Source organism: Mustela erminea, chromosome 5 (assembly GCF_009829155.1).
Source record: "Mustela erminea isolate mMusErm1 chromosome 5, mMusErm1.Pri, whole genome shotgun sequence".
In the NCBI taxonomy this organism is placed as follows: domain Eukaryota; kingdom Metazoa; phylum Chordata; class Mammalia; order Carnivora; family Mustelidae; genus Mustela; species Mustela erminea.
Genome location: NC_045618.1, coordinates 136,215,266 through 136,237,099, shown reverse-complemented (window position 1 = coordinate 136,237,099; position 21,834 = coordinate 136,215,266). Strand labels below are relative to the sequence as shown.

At 56.7% G+C, this 21,834-nt stretch overlaps 1 protein-coding gene across 3 annotated transcripts in view; it reads left to right on the top strand.

Annotated features, from left to right (window-relative positions):
• ITPK1 (inositol-tetrakisphosphate 1-kinase) overlaps nucleotides 1-21,834 on the top strand; it is a 166,233-nt gene that overhangs the window by 120,771 nt on the left and 23,628 nt on the right. For all 3 annotated transcript variants that reach the window (XM_032345098.1, XM_032345097.1, XM_032345099.1), the window contains one exon: nucleotides 688-805. In XM_032345098.1, the coding sequence (XP_032200989.1) occupies nucleotides 688-805 (118 nt within the window). The remainder of the gene's footprint in view (nucleotides 1-687; nucleotides 806-21,834) is intronic.

The following is a 21,834-nucleotide window of genomic DNA, read 5'->3' as shown; positions in this document are numbered from 1 at the left end:
GTGGGTAGAGAAGTAGAACGTTGTAGTGGGTACCTGAGGGTCGGGGGCCGCCCTGGGGTGGGTTTGTCATCCTGCCTTCCACACCGATCCTCACCTGAATCCCAGCGTTCATTCTGCTCTCGCCGGCCCTGCCCCAGAATCCTTATCCATGCAGGGCTCTGGGCCCTTCTCGAGTGTCATCCACAAGGGCAGCAGAGCTGGTTTCAGGTGAGGCTTTATCCAGGAGCCAAACGAGTTGACCGGAGCCTGCTTGTGCTCCTTTTCTTGGCTCTGTTCGCTCAGGCTGGCCTCTCGTTCTCAGTTCTGGCTTTGCCGGGCCTCTCCCTCAGATTTCAGGGTGACTGCTCCCAGCTGCCTGGTCGGTGTGGGAGAGAATGGTCTTGTCCCAGCATTCCTAGCGAGAGCACTGAGCCTGCGTCTGATTGGGCCGACTTGGGTCACGTGCCCTGTTCTGGAGCCTATGGCCAGGGTGGAAGGTGCTGATTGGTCTAACCAGCATCATGTGATCCCAATGGGGCCAGGAGCATGAACGCATCCTCCCCAAACAGTGTGAAGTCAGGGGTGGGGGGCGGAGGGAGGGAGGAGGAGGATGGATGCCGTGAGGGCATGTCGGATGGAATGTTGTGGAAAACTCGTTTCTAACTCGGCCTCCAGCCTCCAACCAGAAGAGGTGTGTTTTCCTTTCAGGAGTACATTGATGCGCACCCCGAGACCATTGTCCTGGACCCCCTTCCTGCCATCAGGACCCTCCTCGACCGCTCCAAGTCCTATGAGCTCATCCGGAAGATCGAGGCCTACATGAAAGGTAGGGACACACGTGGCTTGGCCCACATCGCACGTGGCCCACCCCTGCAGTGACAGGGTGGTCGTTGCCTGGGGGTGGGAGGAGGGGGGTGTCTGATCTTTTTAAAGCCCTTTGGGGCAGGAAGGAGTTGAATTCCCCAGGGGCACACGTTCTTGGGAGGGCCTCGCCCCTCCTCTGACCAGCAGAATTAGGAAATAAAAGCCTGAGGGTGCTCTTCGGGAAAGAGAGCGGCTGCAGCCACTTCAAGACGGTTTTGTTTTGTTGTCTTGAACCCACAGAGTGGTGATGAAGTGTCCCGATAACACAGTGGTTAGAGAGCAGGGCTGTGTGTAGAATAGCAGAGCAGCGGGCCGGGAAGGGAAGTTGTGTAACCGGGCAATGGAGACAAACAGAGAGATTGAAGGGCCTTTAATCAAAGCTGTGGAGCTGTGTCATGTGGCGGCTGGACCTCACGGGGTACGCTCTGTTCTTGACGCAGGAGTCTCCTGCTTAGCTGTGGGAGCTTTTCCTGCCAGCAACATCCTCTCGTCCCTGAGGACTCTTTCTCCCCACCTTCCTGGGCCTGGCCGCTCTGGAGAGGTTGGATGGCCTTCCCAAGGTGTTTTTGTGAGAAGGGCTTTTTTGGAAAGAGTCCTCTTAACAGTAATGTAGCTCTCTTTGCCTGGCGTTCCCTGCTGAGAGTTTTCGTTTAATTTTGAGGAAAGGCAGCCCCCACTCCTGCCATCCAGACCATGACGGTGGCCCGCCTGACCTGGGTGGTGACTTGGCCAGCTCTTGTTTCGTGTGACAGTGGGACCGGCAGGAAGAGTTTGGCTGGCCGGACCAGGGCTCAGCCTTCTCCTTGTGCTCTGTCTTTCCACACTCCTGAAAGTGGGGGCGGTCACCCCCCCATTTTGCGGACGGTAGTGGAGACCAAGAGCATAGCAGACGGGCCCGCATCACACAGCCTGTGTGTGGTGGAGTCAGCATCCCGCCAGGTTCCCCCAACTCAGGCTGTCAGCTCGAAGCCCCTAAGCTTAACTTATGTGTCCGTGGCCAGATGGTTGTGGATCTAGCAAGCAACTGTCCTCAAGGACTTTGGCCATGAGAGTTGGCAAGTCCTTGCTTCTCTAGGGAGCATGCCTTGTGGAAGAGCTGGGTGTTGGACTGGCTGTCTTGGAGGGGGTCTCAGGGCCTCTTCCTGAGGGTGCCTGGTGTTCGGCAGGTGGCATAAAGCCCGGCCCCCGAGCAGCGTCTTTTCAGCATGGCGACACCCTTTTCCCCTTGGGTGTAGAATGGTCAATGATGATGTCAGCTTCCCTTTGCTTTGCCTTCCTTCCCTGGGTCCGACTAGAACTCTCAGACGAGAACAATCTGTAGGGATGTTCCGGCTAAATTTCAGTTCTGGAAAGGAAATCCGAGGAGTTGTGAGTGTTCGACACCAGCTGTGTGTGAAGGGACAGGAGATGAATCCGATCCTGATGAGAAGGGCTGCTTAGTGAGTGGGAGGAGTCGTGGGTCAGTGGCCACATCTCCTGTCCTCAAGTCCATGAGAAGAGTGATGTGTACCAGTGGGGTCAGGGAAGTCACCGCTGAGAAGGTTTTTTTCAGAGCAAAGAGCACAGGTTTTGGGGGGAGCCAGGCTGAGGTCATATCTGAATCTGGGATGTTGCTGCTGTTGTGCCCTTGGCCAAGTCCTTTTACCTAGCTTAGGCCTGTTTCCTGTTAAGATGTTGATAAGAAGTGGTTTGTCCTCAGGGTCTGCGGTTGAGATAATTGGGATGACGTCTGGTGAGCACCTAGCATGGGTCCTGGCACATGGTGCCACCTGGGAATGTCCGCGGCTGGCACAGCGCCCATTCTGTTGGAAGGGGCTGAGCTTGGAGTCTCTCTCAGTTTTCATGGGCAGAGAATCAGGGCTGGGGTCAAGGGTGAGTCTGGGCCCGGAGTGGGACTGTGCACAGTCGGGGGCAGGGGACCAGTGATGGGTTGTGCTTGTGCGTGCCTCACAGACGTTGAGTCAGTGTCAGGTTCGTGGAGTGCCTCATGCAGTTGGGGACGTCGTTCATGGGCACCCACGGAAGGCGTGTGGGTTGGTGAGCGAGGACATGAGCGTACATTTTAGATCAGTGCAGACATGGCCTGGAGACAGGTTCCAGTGGCCATTACCTATATCCTGGTGTAAAGGTGACCCACACAGAGCCACACGTGTGTCGGGCTGGCGACCGACCCCCTGTGGGGAGAGAATGAGCCTCCACTCTGCTGGGTCCCAGGAACCTCAGACCCGGGGGTCCTCAGTCCAGGAGCTGCCTGCAGGGCGGCGGGGAAGTCCCCTCCATGCTGGGCAGGAACGTGTTGACCGAACCCTAAGGCAGGCTTGGTCCTAGGCCAGCAGGAATTGTTTTGTGGGTGGGCCGTGACTGCTGTACCCTGGATTTTCTTTATCGTGCACTGAGCCGGGTTGGCACTCTTCCAGGAGGGTGGGCAGGAGCTGGGATTTCCTGGAGCCTTTTCCTGACCCCCTCCGCACCCCCACGGCCGTTCTTATGGAATCAGTGCTGGCTCTCGCCTGCCAGCCTCCCAGAGCCGGGGCTCCTCCCCGCAGATGCAGAGAACCTTCTCCAGGAGGCATATCCCCAGCACTCCCCCGCCCCCCTCCTGCTATTCCTGGAGGCAGCCCAGTTAAGCGCACTGCAAATGGCCATAATTACCTTGTAAGTTCCGCAGACAGTTAGAGCAGCCCAAGTGACACTGCTGTAGCACTGGAAGAAGGGGCTTGCTGGAGACCTCCTGGGGGTGTCACCGTTCTTCATACCAGGGTGGCTGTGCCTGCCTCAGAGAGCCAGAGCAGCTGCACAGTAAGGCCGGGGGAGGCTGCCGCGGAGAGGTGCCCAGAGCTCCCTGCTCTGCAGTGGGGGTGGCGGCCTCCCTGGTAGGCGGCGGAGCACTTGGAGCGGGGGTCCACGCTCTGGGTCCACGTAGAGCATCAGCTGTGGAGACAGGGGAGGCCCGCTGCCCGAAGGCCCCAGCTCCCAGTCTGAGTATTTGGGCGCCAGCTTGATTCCTTGCTCCCAGGGTCCATCCTCTTCTAGTTCAGAGCCCAGAGGGGAGGTGGGGTTCTGGTGCCTCAGACCCATCAGTCTCAAACCTGCCCATTTGCTAGCCCTGAAGTTGCCATAGCAACAGAGACCTGAAATAACGGTGGCTTAAGTGAGATAGAGCCTCATTTCTCTCTCATGGAGCAGCCCAGAGGAAGGACCCAGACTTCGTCCAGCTGACTGTTCTGTGATTCGAGCCTGCTGGTCCACAGTGGTGCTGCCGAAACTCCAGCCATCATGTCCAGGGTCTCGACCTGCGGGTTGGGAGGGACAGAGGAAAAGGAATCCAGGGGAGATAGCGGTGGTTATCTTTTTAAGGAAAGGCTCGGACAGCCATGACACAGTGCTGGGTCCGCACGTCACTGGCCAGGACTGAGTCCCACACGGAGCTGCAGAGGAGTTGGGAAATGTGGGTTTTATTCTGGGCCCCCATGTGCTCAGCTGAAGTTGGGAGCTTTGCCACTGTGGAAGAAGGGGGAGAACGAGTTCCGAGGGACAGCAAGTTGTCTGTCCCCTCACCTTCCCAGGAGTGGGCTGCTACCTGGGGAACCCAGGGCTGAATGACTCTTGGAATGAGACCATTCCTCCTCCGGCTGTCCGGGGAGGCAGTGGCCTCAGCCTGTGACCCTAGCAGTAAATTCCTTCCACACAGCAGCTCAAAGCAGCGTGAGGTCCCTAGGCTTGCAGAGTGACCCACCCCAGAGCATTTGGGCCACAGGGTTCTCTAATTGAGTGACTGTTTGTGGGCGGGGCTGCACCCCCACCCCTTAGCCAGAGGCACAGATGGCACTGAACCTGGATCCAGTTCAAACCAAGGGCAGGAACCTCCCAGAAATGGAACATTGCCTGGCACAGGCATGGGGGAGGGCGGGGGAGGCTGGGTCAACCAGTCATGATTGCCAAGCACGCATCTGCAGGGCTCTTCTCTCCTTGCTACCTGTTTTGCTGCATAAGGCCAAGATTTTGAGATGGAAACCCCGAGACCAGGGCCTGGCTCTGCCACCGCAGGTCGAGCGATTATGGGCAAGGCTCTAGCTCCCTCCTGAACTGGCCAAAGCGAGCCGAGAGAAAGCTGTGCTGTGGTTGGAGGACACAAGCTGGTGTTCTCAGCCCTGGGGGGTGGCGGTGGACCGTGGCTGATGGAGGGCATTAGGCCACAGGACAGAGGGCTCGAGAGACCCTTCAGAGCTGGTGACAGTGGTGGGTGACGGGTGACATGTGCTCTGGAGGTGACAGATGGCCTTCGGGACACCAGGCCTCCCTGGGGAGGGAGGTACACAGCACGGATGGGAGCATTTCTGCCTGTGGTTTTATGGGAATTTAATCAGGGCTCATTTTGGAGCCCTGCTGGGGCGCTGGATTGAAAAACGGAGTGATCTAGACAGCAAGTGAAGAGAAAGGAACATGCCTCAGAGCCTGGAGGACTCATTGCCCACAGAGCCTCTGTTGGGCGAGGACTGTCGGGTGGGAGGGCCTTGATGGAGCTAGCGGCGGGGCAGAGGCCTGTGGGTGGGAAAGGAGAGGCCGGGGAGGGGGCCTGGAGTCAAGGCTTGGGCCTCAGACTGCCTGTGTCCCCTGCGTCGTGTGGCCTGCGCAGGTCACTTTCCTGTCTGAGTTTTCTCTGTCAGCATGTGGTAGGTCCTGGGGGAGCACCTGCCGCATGCCGGACGCTGCTGGGAGCACAGCACGCCCCAGCTGATTGCATCCGCAGTGTAGCCAGTGAGAAAGGTTCCAAACCGAAGTGCGTGTCCCTTCAGGCCAGAGCTGGGATTTGAACAGTTCTGTCCGTCTGTGCTCTTAGCTGGTGGTTCCTGAACCTGTGGGCGTACTGCGGCCTCCAGCCCCACTGTCCCTGACAGCAGGGACCAGCGGAGGTCAAAGCTGAAGCCCGGATGGTTGTCCAGTGGGGCTCTGCTGCCTGGGGACAGGTGCACTTCCACTGCCAGCCAGTGGCACTGTGGGGCGCCCTCTGGTGTTCAGGAGATGACATGGCCCAGAGAAGGTCGGGTTTGCTTGACAGAGGATCAGAGTCCCTGTCCGCTAGGAGTAAACGAGGAGCTGGGAATCCAGTCGGTTCCCTTTCAGAGCAGCCACACACAGTCGTGGAAAAGAACAGACCTTGGCACTGACAGACCTGGCCTCAGCGCTCCTCATTTGACGTGGGCCTCTCTGAGTCGTCGGTGCACCTGTCCCCGGGGTGGGGGGCTGCCGTCACCTCCGTGGGGGGTGGTACCGCAGGTCTGGCCCTATTCATGGCAGCGGGTGTGGCCCAGGATGCGGTGTCAGAATCACACCTGCTGGGTGCCTGGGTTCTAGGTGGGAGGCGTGTGGTAGAAGCTGGGAGGGGGTGGGGGGCCTGGAGTCATGAAGGACAAGGAGGAGGGGAGGGAACGCACCCCAAGGACTGTTGCTCCCAAGTCAGCCAGCCGCTGGCCTGATTTTGTGCAGGAGGCCAGAGTTTTGGATAAGCCCTCCATGAAAATGCTTCATATCTATTGAGTGAACTACTCGGGAGGCCTCGGCTGCCTGCCTGTGTCTCGCTGGAGTGTCAGCGGGCCCAGCCCACCATGCTGAGGCCAAGGGGATGGGGCCAGGCCAGGCTGGGACCTATTCCCAGAGCAGGTGGCTGTGCGAGTGGCACAGCCTCTCCAAGCTGCGCTGGGGATGGGGACTTCGGGTAGGTGCTCGGCTCCTGGTTTTCCTCTTGGACTTTGGAGCCTGGGGGAGAAACACCATCCAGGTTTCCAGCGACCTGAGTAGAGACCCCGTGTGCAGCCCGGGGTGGAGGGGTCTGCGGAGCAGGACAGTGGGTTGAGCATCCTCTGCAGGCCAGGCTGAGGGAAGCACGTTCCTGGCGGCTCGGCCTGAACCCTAGCTCCGCCCTGGTGAATCTTCCTTTTGTCACCTGACAAGAGGAGGTCGATGCCCTTCCCCGGGGGCCTGAGGGGATAATCCTCAGGACCAGGCCTGGCTCTGGGTGGGCAGTTCCTCCTCTCCTTGTCGCGTGAACCCTCCTAGCGCAGCTGGGCTCTTCCCCTTGGGGGTGAGCGAGTGGAGCTCGAGAAAGGCAACGGTTTGCCAAGTCTTCATGTCGAGCTCTGAGTTGACCCCAAAGCTGAGCCTCCTTCCTACACCAGATGCGTCTGCAGCAGATTCTCCAGATGCCACCCATCCCTGTGCCCTCTGCTGACCCTGCGCGGGGTCTGCTCCTGTCCCTGGCTCCATCCAGGTCGGAGGCCACGCCGGCTGCGTGGGCCTGGGACCAGGGCTCCCCCTGCCACCGTGCAGGCATCCTGCCCTGGAGGGACCCTGCGTCTCTCCCTTCTCCCGCCACCTCCCTACCCACTCCTCCTCAGCTCTCAGACGTCCCCTTCTAAGGTGAGGCTGTGTGTCGTCCCCAAAGGGACCCACGAATCCCGAGAGTGTTCGGCCCTGTGGGCCTGACTCCCACTACAGACTGAAGAGCCCAGAGCACAGGGAGGACACCCACAGGCTCACGTCTGCTTGCGGCCGGTCCCCTCACCGGCCCCCACCGGCCCCCACAGGCCCAGGCCTGCTCATTCTCTTCCGGCCAGAGAGCTGTTTCCTTGGCATCCCCGCGCCGCCTGGCCTGCCTGCTTCAGGGGGTAGAACCGTACCTTGGGGAACGAGCAGCCCCCAGCTCACTCTTCAGCAGCCGCCGTCTTGCCACACTCCTGCATTCCAGAAGGCTGAGGTGGGGCCCAGAGGGCAGTGGCCCCTCTTCCCCGGAGACGCAGACTCAGCTTCTGCCTTAAGAGTTCTCCGGGTGCCGGCGTTTGGTGCTGAGGCCCACCGGCTAGTCCTGCCAGGCCAGAGGGAGCAGTGACTCCCTCCAAGGGGAGGATGCAAGTGTCCCCTAGAAGTTTTTAGAAATTTTCTAGATTTCTACCAGAAGCCAGCATCCCAAAGCTGGGATGTTCTGACCAAATGACCGCAGGCTGGCCCCCGGCTCCCCACTCCCCTCTGTTCCTTCAGGCGGCCGTGGTGTGTCCGATGGGGGTGCCCCCTCCATGCCGCGCTGGCGGTCCTCCGCCACATTCCTCACTTCCTCTGCCACGCCGCAGGACACAGGACTGGAGACCGCGAGGACAGATGGAGAGAACGAAGTGAGCTCTCGTGGTGCCTGGTTGCAGCACCTCCCCCGCCCCAAAACCCCTCTGGAGGAGACCAGGCCCATTCTTGGAAAGAACTTTCCTGTTTGTGCTCCAAGCTTCTCACTGGGCCTTCCCAGCCGTTGGGACTATAGCAGCGAGACGGGGGCCTTCAGCACAGGTGCCTCCCCTTAGCTGCTTCTAGCTCCCATGATGCCTCTGCATGAGCTACCCGGCTCCTTGCTGGGAAGCCCTGTTTCCTCCTGACCCACAGACTCACCCCTCCACACCTCCTGAGGGACCCCACCAGGCTCTGGTGGCTCCTGCAGGCCAGTCTTTTCTTCCCTGTAAATGCAGGGCCCTGGGCCAGTCGGAGAGCTGATGCTGGTTCTCTTTGAGACCCTAGCTCCTCTTTCGGCAGTTTCTTCACTCTTGTGATGACCAATGCCTCCAGACTGGAGACCCCCAGGAGTCCGTCCCCTGCTTCCCCATCACACTCAGAGTCTCCCAGGTCCCATGTAAAAATTCTCAACGGCTCTTCCTGGGACAGAGTAGGGCAGGGAGACTCAAAACATACTTGTGTTGGTCACGTTGATCAGAAAGTGTCACAGACCAGTCATTTACACGTTAGTGTGAATTTAAGGCCAACTTAGTGTCTTTCCAGCTGAAAGAGGTCTTGAGCTCTCAGTGCCTCTGAAGCTTTTCCATATCTTTAGAGATGAGAAAAGGGGCCCAGAGAGGCTGTAGGACTGTCCCAGAACCCACTGATGCCTGCCTTTTGCAGTTCAGTGCCCTCTCCAGAGGACCTGCCCCTCTGCTGCAATCTTCCCAGAAGCATTCCAGGTCACACCGCCTGGGTTCAGGTGCTGTCCTGACCCCTCACTGATTGAGGCAAGTTATTTCACTATACTGAACCTCAGTTTTCCTCTCCGAGAGGAGGGCTAATGACAGTAGCACCTTCCTCATAGGGTCGTTGTAAGGATTAAATGTGCATTTAAGGCATAAATACCCTGAAGACGGTCATTCTCCCAGGTGACCCCGCGCTGTGGGTATCAGACCCCACCTTGTGTGTTGTGACCTTACTAGTCGTGGGTTCCTGCACTTCCGGTCAGCGCTGGATTTGTGCTGACCTTCTGAATTGTGGGCCCAGTGACCCCAACGGGATCCAGGCCCCTCCGGGGTAGTGCTCCCCACCCCCGTCCATCCTCCCCGAACACTCAGCCCCACGCTTGTAAATTCGTCCCCTGGGTTTCCTTCCCTAAAGGGGAGTCTGCAGGGTGACCGATCCTGTAGTCCCCGCAGGGCTCTCATCCTGTCTTCCTGGCTTCTTGACGTACATTACGGGTGTATCGCCTGTAGTAACTTATTAGTAGTGAAGTTCACCTTATTATTTTAGTGTAGTTAGTTATTTATTTATTTTTATTTTATTTTTATTTTTATTATTTAGTTATTTATTTTTAAGTAATTTTACATTTACCGAAAATGTTGGAAAATCAGCCCGCAGAGTTTTCATAGACCCTCAGTATGCCCTTCCCATGGCTGCATCTTGAGGTCGCACTTCCCGTGACCGCGATACAGTTCTCTGACCCAGGGACGTCACATCAGCAGCGGTCCTGTCATGAACCGTGTCCCCAGCTGCCCCGCTGTGACCCTTCTTCTGGTTGTCCTCTGTGGCCTCCTTGCTTCCAGGCCAGGGTCTCAGGCTGTTTGTCTCTCACGACCACGACACTCGGAAGGGCCCTGCTTCGGCCTGGACTTCTGGGACGTTCCCCGGTGTTGCCGGATTTGGTTGACTTTCTGCATTTTGGGCAGGAACGCCACGCCAGCGATGCTCTCCCTCTTTTGCCCCTCCTGTCTGTCAGGAGGGCATGAGCTTGATGTGGGGCCCATCTGGTCAACCAGTCATTTGGTCGGAATGCTGTCCCCATGTCTCCTCTGTTCATTTCTGTTTTTCTCTTTGTCATTGGCAGTGGTCTTTTAAGGAGACCCTTAGCAGATGTCCTGTTTCTTGTCATACTTTGCCTGGTGTTTTAGCATCCATTGATGGTTTTCGATGACAGGAGTTGCTGCAGTGGTATTTGCCAGATGGTCATTATATTGAAGTTTCGAAAGTCAGCGTGCCTCTCTTCCATCCAAGTACTAACCAGGCCCGACCCTGCTTAGCTTCTGAGATCAGACGAGATCGGGCGCGTTCAGGGTGGTATGGCCGTAGACAGCGTGCCTGTCTTCCAACGCGGACTTTTGCAGACGTTCACAGGAGACACTTCGCTGAGCCCTAGCATCATCTCATTTGCAAGTAAAGGGAAAGGCAAAGATGAGAATTAAGAAGGAAGAAGAAAAGGGGGATTGTGTTGGAGAAGCTTCTTTGCTACAGAACTTCTCAGAGCCTTTAGCATGTGATTGAGAATCTTGAGTCTTCTAGAGGGTGGTGTACTGAGTTTTACCACTGAAGGTAAGACACCCTGCTAGTTTATATCCCACTAATAAGGGGGGAAGTGCTAATTACATTGTGATACGCGGTCAATAATGATATGCATCTTAACTCAGAGATAGAAAATGAGAAACCGCATGTCTTCGAATCGGTGGATATGGCCCTATTTGATGTCTTCCACGTTATCGGTCATAGGTCCTCTGCTTCCTCTTAGTAGGGCTTCTGTGAGAGCCTTGCTGCACCCAACACACTTTAGGAATTCCCAGACCTAGGAATTCAGGATTCCCTGATTGTTGGTGACTCACGTCCCAGCGGCTGCTGCTTTGAGCAGTGTGGAATCCATCTTTCTAGACCCTTCTCGTACATGTACAAATACAGATTTATGTACTTAAAAGTAGAAGCAGCATCATATTACGCGTGTTCTCATAAAACTTGTCTTTTCCCCAACTTTTGTATCTATCTTGCCTTCTTTCCATGGCCCATAAAAGAAGAGGGAGATGGGTCCGCGTGGCTCTTTTTGGTGGCGGCTTAACATTTCAGCACGTGATTGAAAGAATCACCATTTACTTCATCACGTCGAGGTCATAAGGTCATTTTGTTTTAATTGTTTTTGTTAACTGGGCTGTGGTAAGTGTAGATCTTTGCATATTTCTGTTAAATTAATCCTTAGAAGTAGACTTTCTCAGAGATTTTTTTTTTAAGATTTTATTTATTTATTTCACAGACAGAAATCACAAGTAGGCAGAGAGGCAGGCAGAGAGAGAGGAGGAAGCAGGCTCCCCGCTGAGCAGAGAGCCTGATGCGGGGCTCTATCCCAGGACCTGAGCTGAAGGCAGAGGCTTTAACCCACTGAGCCACCCAGGGGCCCCAAGATTCTTTTTTTTTTTTTTTTTTTTTAAAGATTTTATTGTTTTTATTTGACACAGAGAGAGAGAGAGAGAGAGAGAGAGAGAGAGTGGGAGGGGCAGAGGGAGAAGCAGACTCCCCGCTGAGCAGGGAGCGTGATGCGGGCCTTGATCCCAGGACCCTGGGAGACACGTAACTAACTGAGCCACCCAGGTGCCCCTCAGAGATTCTTATAAATTTCCCTTCACGGGCAGATACTGCTGGATTGTTCTTCAGAAAGTCTGAGCGGATTTCAGTCTTCCGTGCCCGTCTGCCAGGGAAATGATACCTATGTTAATTTGCACGGTTTCCATCCTCGACCAGATGGAGCATTTCTTCATTAGCTAATTTTCCCTTTGCATTTCTTCTGTGTGTGAATCTCTTCCTGTCATTTGCCCACTTTTCTACTGGGTTGTTAGTCTTTTTGTTATCGATTGGTGAGAGCCCTTTTTGGATTAAGGAACTTGTCTCCTTGTTTAAAATACAGACTGCCAGGGTGGGGGGTGCCTGGGTGGCTCAGTCTTTAAGCATCTGCCTTCGGCTCAAGTCATGATCCCAGGGTCCTGGGATTGATCCATGCGTCAGGCTCCCTGCTCGGTGGGAAGTCGGCTTCTCCCTCTCCCATTCCCCCTGCTCGTGTGACACATTCTCTCTGACAAATAAATAAATAAAATCTTTTTTTTTAAGATTTTATATATTTATTTGACAGAGATCATAAGTTGGCAGAGAGGCAGGCAGAAAGAGAGAGAGGAGGAAACAGGCTCCCTGCTTAGCAGAGAGCCCAATGTGGGGCTCGATCCCAGGACCCTGAGATCATGACCTGAGCCAAAGGCAGAGGCTTTAACCCACTGAGCCACCCAGGCACCCCAGAAATAAATAAAATCTTAAAAAAAAAAAAATAGCAACTGTGTTTCATCGGTGGAAGCCTTCATATTTGCACTGGAGCCAAGCTGACATTTTCTGTTCTGCTTTTAGAATATGTCCTGCCAGAGAGAGCACTTTAAACATTATTTTTGAAACGTCTTAAAAACAAAAAAAAGGCTGTGAAATTTGGGAAGTTGGGGCCGAGCGGGGGCAGTGAGTGTCTGCCTTGGTCCGGAAGGCGCCATAAATCGTTGGACCCAGCTGCCATGAAGCTAATCCACGTCTCCAGCAGCCATTTTCATCAGCAGGAATGGGGCTCAGGAATGTCTGTGTCGCTGCCCGGGCCCGTGTTTGGCTCCACTGTTCCTGGCCTTTTGGAACACCCAAGTGCAAATGGCGCTCTGGGTCCTGGAGATGAAACAGATCATTCGTGAAGTCCGGCGGGAGGAAATGGTCACCTGGCCAGCCAGGGCAGCTTCAGACCAGGAAATGTCAGATCTGTGGCCTTTCTTTCCCTCTGGCCCTGCCCACAAGCAACCTCCTGCCTCAAATTCGGGCTGATTCCACATCTTCTAGTGTTGTGTCCCCCCACCCCCGCCTTGACACCCCACCTATAGCCAGAGAGTCCGAGGACTGGTCCTGGCAGGACACTGGCAGCTGCAGCAAAGGCCATCGTGCCCCTCGGAGCCTCCAGGAGCAGGGTAGGAGCTGCAGCCGCCAGTGGCATGTGCCCTCCGCCCTGTCTCCAGTGAGACACGGAGACAAGTCAAGGGACACGATCAAGTCAGGGACCCCTGTCAGGGCCACGGCCCCCTGCCCCCTGCCTTTGGAAGAAGACTTTGCCAAGGGAGTTTTCACCGTGCGGCCTCAGAGGGCTCCGACCGTGACCGAGAACGCCGTCAGGCCTGCGAACGTTTCGTCTCTGTCACGTTTCCTCAGCCCGTTGCTGACATCACTGTTTCCCTGGCCCTGCCGGGGACCGACAGCTCAGATCTGACCTTGCGTTCTGAGCATGAGGTTGCTGCCCCGGGTCGTGCGCTCTGCTGAGAGGAGAGCAGGGCCCCTCTGGGGGGCGGCCCGGATGATGGCTCTCAGCTGCCGGAAGAGTCCCAGTTCTGTCCCGGGGCACAGATGGACAGAAGGCTCTGTGTTCTTCAGTGCTTGGCGTCAAGGGCACTATCTCTGAGCAGGAAAAAGCAAGCATGTCACTCTTCCGTGTCTGCTCTCTTTTCTTCCTGTCCCCCCCCACCCCCCACCCCGGGGGCCTTGTCAGACCATGCAGAGCGGTGCTGGGCTCATGAAGGTGATCTTGGACTCTTTAAAATGGTAGACCTTCAAATAACTGGGCTGTTAACAGTGGTGGAGGGGACGGTGGGACCTGCCACTTAGTACCTACTATGGACCAGTTTCTGTTTTAAGTGTTCTGTGTATTTTTTTTTCCTTAAGATGTTATTTATTTATTTATTTGACAGACAGAGATGACAAGTAGGCAGAGTGGCAGAGAGGAGAGAAGCAGGCTCTGTGCTGAGCAGCGAGCCCCATGCAGGCGGGGCTCGATCCCAGGACCCTGAGATCATGACCCGAGCTGAAGGCAGAGTCTTTAACCCACTGAGCCACCGAGGCGCCCCCTTAAGTGTTTTGGTATTAACTCATTTGATGCAGCAGCTTCATGGACAAGACTGAAGACTGTTCTTATCCTCATTTTACAGACCAGGAAACTAAGGCACGGAGAGGTGAGGGAACTTTCTCTAGGTCACACGTACCCAGACAGCCTGGTGTGTCTGGCCACATGGTGGGGAGGCACAGGCAGCTTGAGTCCTCTTGTCTCCTGGTCCCTAAGATGGGAGTAGGAACCTTCTTCCAGAAGTCCTTCAGCGGGGCCCAGAGTCCTTCAGCGGGCCTGAGGAGAGGAGGGGAGAGAGGTATCACCTCAGAGGCTGTTGTGAGGTATCACCTCAGAGGCTCATGAAGGCCTGGGCAAGCCCGCTCTCCCCCTTCGGGCTTCACTTCCCAGGGCCTCAGTCCTTCCACGCACAACAAAGGGGACAGTAGGAATCTACCCGTAACGTTGCTAGAAGAGTCCTGTGAGTGAGCCCTGCGGGTGTCTGCGGTGGTCCTGGCACAGGACTCTGTGTGCCCGCCGGGTCCCCCTGTTTGTGGAAGGCGCCGTGTCATCAACCTGCCCAGCTTTCTACAGCGTATCGCCCGTGCGGGCCTGCAGTGTTCTCAGCTCTGGGACAGGCCCTGAGGCGAGGAGCGGTCCCTGGTCCCGTCAGGGGCAACTGGGTGCCAGTGGTGTTGGGGTGTGAGCCCAGGGTTTGGGAGTGGGGGATGGGGACCTCCACCTGCCTAGCCTCCCTCCCCCCACGCCTCACCCTGTGCTCTGTGGGAGCAGTCAGGAGACCCTGTGAGGCCCATCCGCTCTCAGATGTGCCGTTTCTCCCCTCCCCTCCTCTCCTCTCCCGTCAGGGGCATTCTGGGGAGGAAACCATCCCAGCCCGGCCCTGTGCCCATTGACCTCCAGGTCCCTGCCTCGTCTGTGTGGTTGGGGACCCGGGTAGAAGGAGCCCTGGCCGGCCTTCCCTCACAGCCACTGTCCTCACTGGCCCTTTGAGGTGTCAGGCCGTCTTGGCCTCAGCTGCTCGGGGTCAAGTGCGTGGATGATCTGGGGAGGGCTTGCCCCAGGCTGCCTTTCAGGAACCTGGTTTCCTGTGGGCCGCTCCCTCTCAGCCTTGACCCTCTGGCTCTGTTTGAGCTCCTCAGGGCCAGAGCCGTGTGAGTGGCTCTCTCTCATTCCAGAGGGGACGAAAAGGACACCTGTGTCCTATGCTGAAGAGTCAGAGACGGTCCCAGCTCCCGAGGAGCCCTCAGCCCCGTCGCAGGTTCATCATGGGCCTGGGGTATTGGCTGGACCTCAGTGATTGACTGGTGGTACCTCGAAGCCGTATCTCGTTCGTCTCATGTGTGCCACCCATGGTCCCAGCGCAGTGACTCTCGACGGCTTAATCAGTCCTCACTTGTGTGTGGTCGCTGCTGGTGGTTGTCCCCATCTTGCAGATGTGGAAACTGAGGCACAGAGAAGTGGCCTGGATTGAGACAGCGGCCCTAGGATTGGAACTCAGGCACTTGGCCCACGACTGTCTATACCCAGAGCCTCTGAGGAGCCATGAGGATAAGGAAGCGCTTCTCCTGGGGCCAACCCGAAGCCCCGGCAGAGTCCCAGGTGGTTTCCATGAGTCAGGCTCCCCATCCCCAATTCCCCAGGGCACTACGGCTTTGAGGGCTGTGATGGTCTTAAAACATACTGTTTTCGTTTCATCTCTTCTGAGGCTGTGAATGGGTCTGAAGACACACACGATGATGTCACAGCTCTTTGGTTGTTTCCATTCCTTTGAAGCCCAGCACAAATCCCCCCAACAAATCCAAGGGGCCCTCGGGCTGCGGGCTGCGGGGAGAGGTGAGTCACCTGCTCCTTCCTCTGTGCGTGTCTCAGTCCTAGTGTCTTCTTAGAAGGACACGGGTCAGATTGGATCAGGGACTGACCAGAGGACCTCATTTTAACCTGTTCACCTCTTTAAAGGCCCTGTCTCCAGAGTCACATCCTGAGGAACTGGGGGTTGGGACTTCGGCATGTGAATTTGGGAGGAACACAGTCCAGCCTGTAACAGGCAGGCAAAGGTGAGCAGGATCAGGTTGCAGAAGCCTGGAAGGGCTTTGGACTCGGCCTTGAGTCAGCCACAGAGTTCTTGAGCCGAGAGCAGCCTCACTTGTAGGTGGGCACTTTGGGAAGATGACTCAGGATCTAAAACCGATGTGTGGTTTGGGTCAGACGGTGAAAAAGTTGAGCAAGACACCAGAAATCCGTGGTCTATGGGTAGAGCAGATGCTGTGGGAGAAAATGGTTATGGAATGGGGTGCCGAGAAGGAGGTGCCTGGATTCCCAGACTCCAGGAGTGTGTCATCAAGCAGCTGGGAGAAGCCCCACTGCTGGGCCAGGGCACTTGTTCGGTCAGGGTGCCAGGAGGGCCGGCTGAGGCCGCTGCAGCTGCCCAGACCCTGGGGCAGAGCTGCTGGCCGGTGGGTGGATGGTGGGGCCTCCCCTCCCAGAGGGATAGGGCTTGCACAGGTGCCCCGAGGAGGGTAGTGTGTCCATAGAAACAGGGCTAACCGGTTCGCAAGGTGTCTCCAAATGCCCTTCATGCATATGGCCTCACCGAGTCTCTGTAATTGCTCCAGGAAGTGGACAGCATTGCTGTCCCATTTTACAGATGAGAGAAAGGACCAGAGAGGATCAGTGGCCTGGCCCAGGGGGCACAGGTTGCAGGGACAGGGCTGGCTCTCGGCTGCAGAGTTGATGCTCATTCTTGTGGCTGCATTTTGCTTTCTGGGCCACGATTTGCGGTGACTGCCACCTCCACGCAGTCTAACGTGACTCCTCTTGTGTCCCAATGGACACGGTTGGGGTATGTATTTGGCAATTGACGGGCCTCCTCTTTGCCAACACCCCCACTTCTGCTTCCTACACTTGGTGACCTGGGATTTAGCTGTATCAGCTGCTTTATTTCTTGTTAAATAAAAAAGGTGTCATGTAACTCTAGCAAAGTATGAAGGTATATTCTGTAATTATGGACCATTTTCTGACTTACAGTGTGTTTTCTGAATGTGGGGGCAGGGGACAGCCCTACAAGGTAGGTACTGTTGTCCTCACTTTCCAGTGAGGACACTGAGGCAGAGAGGTAAGGTTGCTTGGCCAGAGGCACACAGCTCATATGAGGTGGAGCTGGGGTTCAATCCCAGGTAGCCGGCGTCCCCTGCAGAACCTGTGGGGTGCCCAGTCTTGGCAGAGGTCGACACGTCACGAGCCACCCAGATGAGGTGAGCCAGCAGAAGGGACCTGTTCCTCGATGCATGGGAAGGGGTGTTCAGTGGAGCCCACCAGAGCAGGAAGGTGGCTTGATGGGGCTTGGATGCCGGCCCCTTGGGAACTGTGTTTTGATAGAGGCCGCTTCTCTCTGGCCGGGGGCAGTGGGAGCCCAGGCCAGTGTCTGCTTTTCCCTCATCCACGCGTCTCTTGGGGGTTGGGCCATGAACGCGGTAGAGAAGCTCCCTCCCCTCACGGAGCCTGCGTTCTGCCTGAAAGGTGGACCCGCATCTGTGCAGCTACACGGGCTAAGGTGAGAGGGTGTGTACAGGTGGAAACTTCCTGCCTTCCCCAGGGTCCACTGGCATGGCCTCCTCCCGTGGAGCCCTCCCAGTCTTCACAGGATGCAGCTAGAAGCTGGCCCTCCGGAACCACATGCTTCTTAGTGCCTAGGACTGGGGAGGCCCGGTCCGCTGGCTGGTACTTGGAGTCACACGGTCTCTGCCGGCCTTGCCTCTAGCACGCATGGGGTAGGGATGCTCCTGTGGCCGCTGCTTCTGTCCCTGTCTGGAGTGGGGGGTGGCCAAGGGCTCCGTGTCCCTCTCTGGCTTGTGGTGACCCTGGGGCCTAGAGCCTCCCTCACTGAGTGAGGAGGGTGTGAACGGACGGCAGCACTAGGCCCTGTCGCTCCTGAGGGGCTGACTTCATTATCTGGTCTTGTGCAGGTCCTTTGCCCTTGTCCTTGGCCCCAGCATGTAGACAGGGCTGGCTTGAGGACTCCCATTCTGCTGGCCAGGAGCCCAGGGCCCAGGGCTGCTCTCCAGGCCCCCGTGTCCAGGGCTTTTGCTGGTAGTGACTCCCCACGCCAGCCTCACTGTCTTCATGCCTCCCTCACTGTTCCGGGTGGGCCGCTGGCCCCAGAGTGACCGGATGTGTGGTGATGGGGTTGTTCCCCAGGTCACCCATGGTCCTTCTTCCCGAAAGGACTGCCCGGGTTTCTGAACATGGGACTACCCAGGGCTGAGACGGCGCGGTTAAGATGGCCCAGTGCAGGCGCCACAGCAACGTCCTGTAGTCCTTTCAGGAGACAGTGTGGCACCGCGCGGCAGGAGCCCTGGAAACGGCGATTCCCACAGACCCCCAGAGTCACTTCTGGGAATTTGGCCCGTGGACGTGATTTGCTGCAAACACAAAACCTTACGCATGATGAGGGGCTGTCATCAAAGCCCGGTCTGGTAGAGAAGAATTGGCACAAATGTAAATCCGTGACTCCGGGGAAAACATCATCGGTCCAGTGTGCGTGATAACGCAGGATCTCGGGAAGATACCGACGGCAGGTGTCCAGTAACCTGAGGTTCAAGTGGCGAGTCTGGTCACAATCATAGCAAAGTAGGCCAAGAGGATGCCTGTGCAGGCGAAGCGCTTCAGAGAGGAAAGGCCAGGCCGAGCAGGGATGTATGTGATTGCTTTCTTGTTTCCAAGTGGGGCGAGCCCAGGGTGCAGGGGTGTGTCCATGGGGTGGTGTGAGGCCTGGTGGTAGGTAAGACCTGGTACGTGGTTCTCTGTGCCCAGACATGCTGACCACGTGCCCTGCATCTGTCCAGATGGGGCCGGATGACCGAGGAGCCAGCCTTGTGCGTTAGGCACCATGGGCCCCTCCCTCAGCGGCCCAGGTTGTGCACTCAGCAAGGTTTTGTTGCAGACCTACTGTGTGCCAGGCAGTGTTCTCGGCACCGGCCTGCAGCTGCGAACCAAACCCAGAATCTCCCGCCTGCCTGCTTGGAACTGACGTTCTAGAAAGGGAGACAAGCCAAGCCAGCGATGTAACGCGCGCGTCTCCTGGCACATTCTCGTGGTGTTGTCTCGCTGCTCAGGACCACGCAGCAGGCTCCTGGCCGCCTGGGTCCCCTCCCTGGTCTGTCTCCTGCCTCTCCCCTCTGCCCGACCCTGACTCCTGGATGTTGTTCACTCCCGGGACCCTGCCCATTGCAGAGGCTTCAGACCATTGCAGCCCTCTGTGTCCCCCAGGGACTGCTGCTGCCCCTGGGTCTTTTTTTTGGCAGATACCATCTGGGTGAAGAAATTAAACCTGATCAAGAGAATGGGAGCTGAGGCAGGGTCACTCACCTGTCCCAGCCTTCACTGCCCACCCCCTCAAGTACCCTGCTGGGGCCCCTCTCACAGCCACTCGAGGACGGCCTGCTCTTGCTCTGCCGGCACCACACGGGGAGCACGGGCAAGCAAGTGCAGCACCTGAGACGCTCCAGGAAGCTGGATGCGACCAGTAGCTACGATGCAGCATCTGCCTGTCCTCCCGCAGGTGTCCCCAGCCGGCCTGGCCGCTGCGCGGTACCTGTGCCGTACCAGGCCCCCCAACCACCCTCCAGGGAGACACTGCTCCCATTTTCCAGATGGGGAAATTAAGGCCCAGCAGAATTTGGTCACTTGCCAAAGATTACAGCTGATGAGTAATTTACCCCCAGTTCAGAGTCAGGCTCCAGAATGTTCTCTCTCTGTCCCCCACCCCTAGCTTTTCCCTTGTCTCCACCTGTTTGTCTTTAGCTTTTTGTCTTCTGGGGAGCTCTCCAGCAGCTGCCTCCAGCCAGGTAAGGGCGTGGCCACCTGGCAGAGTGGGGTGGGGTGTGGCTCGAGACGCCTGGGTTCTCCGCCTTGGCCTAAGTGGTGTGTGGCCGTGAACTCTTCTGCATCTTTCTTTGGATGTGTGGACGCGTGGTGGACGCGTGGTGGACGCGTGGTGCGGTGGGGACTTGTGCATCTCTGAGGGCCCCCAGCTTCCTGTTCCGTGATGGGGGCCGGCAGAGAGGAAAGACGGGGGCGGAGTTCCAGTTTCCCAGGGGCTAAGATTTCAGCTCTTCACAGAGCACAACCCACCATCCAACTAAAAAAAGCCTCTTTCCAACTCCCATCCAGAAATAAAGACGGTAGATAAATAAGCAACAGTGGCCTTTTCCTGGGAACCAGAAATAGCTTCCCGGGCTCCCAGTGCTGACTTGGAGCAAGAGTCTTCCTTCTGTCTGTCTCTGGGGCAACGAGCGGCAGGCGATGTTGCGGGTTTCCCACGGCGAGCCTCTGCGGCCGTCGCTCCTGCGGCCGGGCCAGTGTGTCAGCTGCCACCGAGGCACTGGCTCTGATGTGTGGGGACCCAGGCGGCCTTGGTGTCTGAGAGCTAGACGGCTGTCCGCATCCTTCTCTCGGGCTGGGGCCAGGTTGCACAGAGGCAGCAGCACGGCCCTAAGCAGAGAGCCTTGGCATGGGCTGTCCCCTCTGCTGGGAGCACTGGACCCCACCTGTGTCGCCTCTGCCCCTCGCCCCCCATTTTGCCTTGTCTTTGTTCAGCAAGACGCTCCCTGCCCTCCCTCCCTACTTTGTGGCCCCCACCAGCACTTTCCAGCTGTGCGTTTTACTTGCCAGGGGTGTACTGTTGGGAACGCGAGCTCCGTGAGGGCAGGCTGTGTCTGGGTGAGCTGCTGTATCTTTGGCTCCTAGCATTTAGTCGAGCCTTAACCTTTTTTTTATCTTTCCTTTTTTTTTTTTTTTTTTTTTTTGCCATTGGTGGTGAATGGTTATTGAAACCAAAAGCAGTTGTTTCTAATTTACTGTGATTTCACAGACATGCAGGATGGTTTTGGTTCCAAGTAGCCAGAAAGTTGTTCAGGAAATTAAGACACTCATGGTCCACTGGCCCCGAGGCCAGAGTGGGGCAGCCTGGGGCACGGAGCAGCCGTGGTCTCCTAAGGGCCCGGGGTCCCTTCCCGCCTCTGCCGTGCAGGCTTGGGACTGCCTTCGCCCAGGGCTGGCCTCTTGGGGGAGACTGAGCTTCAGCTGTGGGTCCTTCTGGCAGGGTGCTGGGGCCAGTCCCCATCCCGGCTCCCTCCCCACGGAGTGGGGGAGGCAGCTGGTAGTGCCTGCTGCTTGCGGTGTGGTCAGCAGGCTCTGGGCAAGGAGGAAGGAGCAAGACGGTGACCGCGTGCGCCTGCCCCTCTTCCTTGGCGCGCTTGGCTCTTTGCTGCCATGGCTCTGTGTTGGGCCCGGCCTCAACCAAAGCCTGGGATTTCAGAAAGGTGGGGATGTCTGGCCTATTGCTAGATGTGGTCCATTCACTGGAAATGTCTCATCTCTGCTTCTCACTGGGACCCCGAGCGTCTCTGGGGGGAAGCACTTGCTGCAGGCGATGTTGCGGGTTTCCCACGGCGAGCGGTCCTCTTGCACCTTGGCCGGGCGTGGGGTGAGGGGCGGGACTCTGCAGGGCTTGAAGGAGATGCTGTACGGGGAGCCTTTGCTCAGCCCAGTGCCCGCAGAGAGCCAGTACTTGGGGGAAGACAGCTGTGGCTGCTGGGGGATTTTTTTTCTTTCTTTTTTCTTCTTTTTTTTTTGGAGAGAAAACTTCTTTTATTTAACTCCAGAATGTAATCTCTAAGAATTTCCAAATATTTTGTAAGTTTATTAGTAACACTTCATGTGGGTGAGTAAAGACATTTCAAGGTAATTCCAAAATCACAGCTCTGAACACGGACTCCTGTTCGGGTATTATAGTGGCCTCTGCAACAAGGGGACGGCCACTTCAGCCTGTCTGGTTTGGTGAGATTATTGTCGAGAAGCTCCGTAGATTCATCCCTGCTGGTTCTTAGGAAGCACAAGCTAGACAGTCCATTTAAGTTCTTTATGTTGTTTCTTCCTCAAGACAATATCCTCACGTTTTTTAAGCCATTGAGGTTGGCAATTTTTTCAATGCAGTTTGTAGGCAGTGAAAGCTTCTCGCAATTAGCAAGTGTGGACAA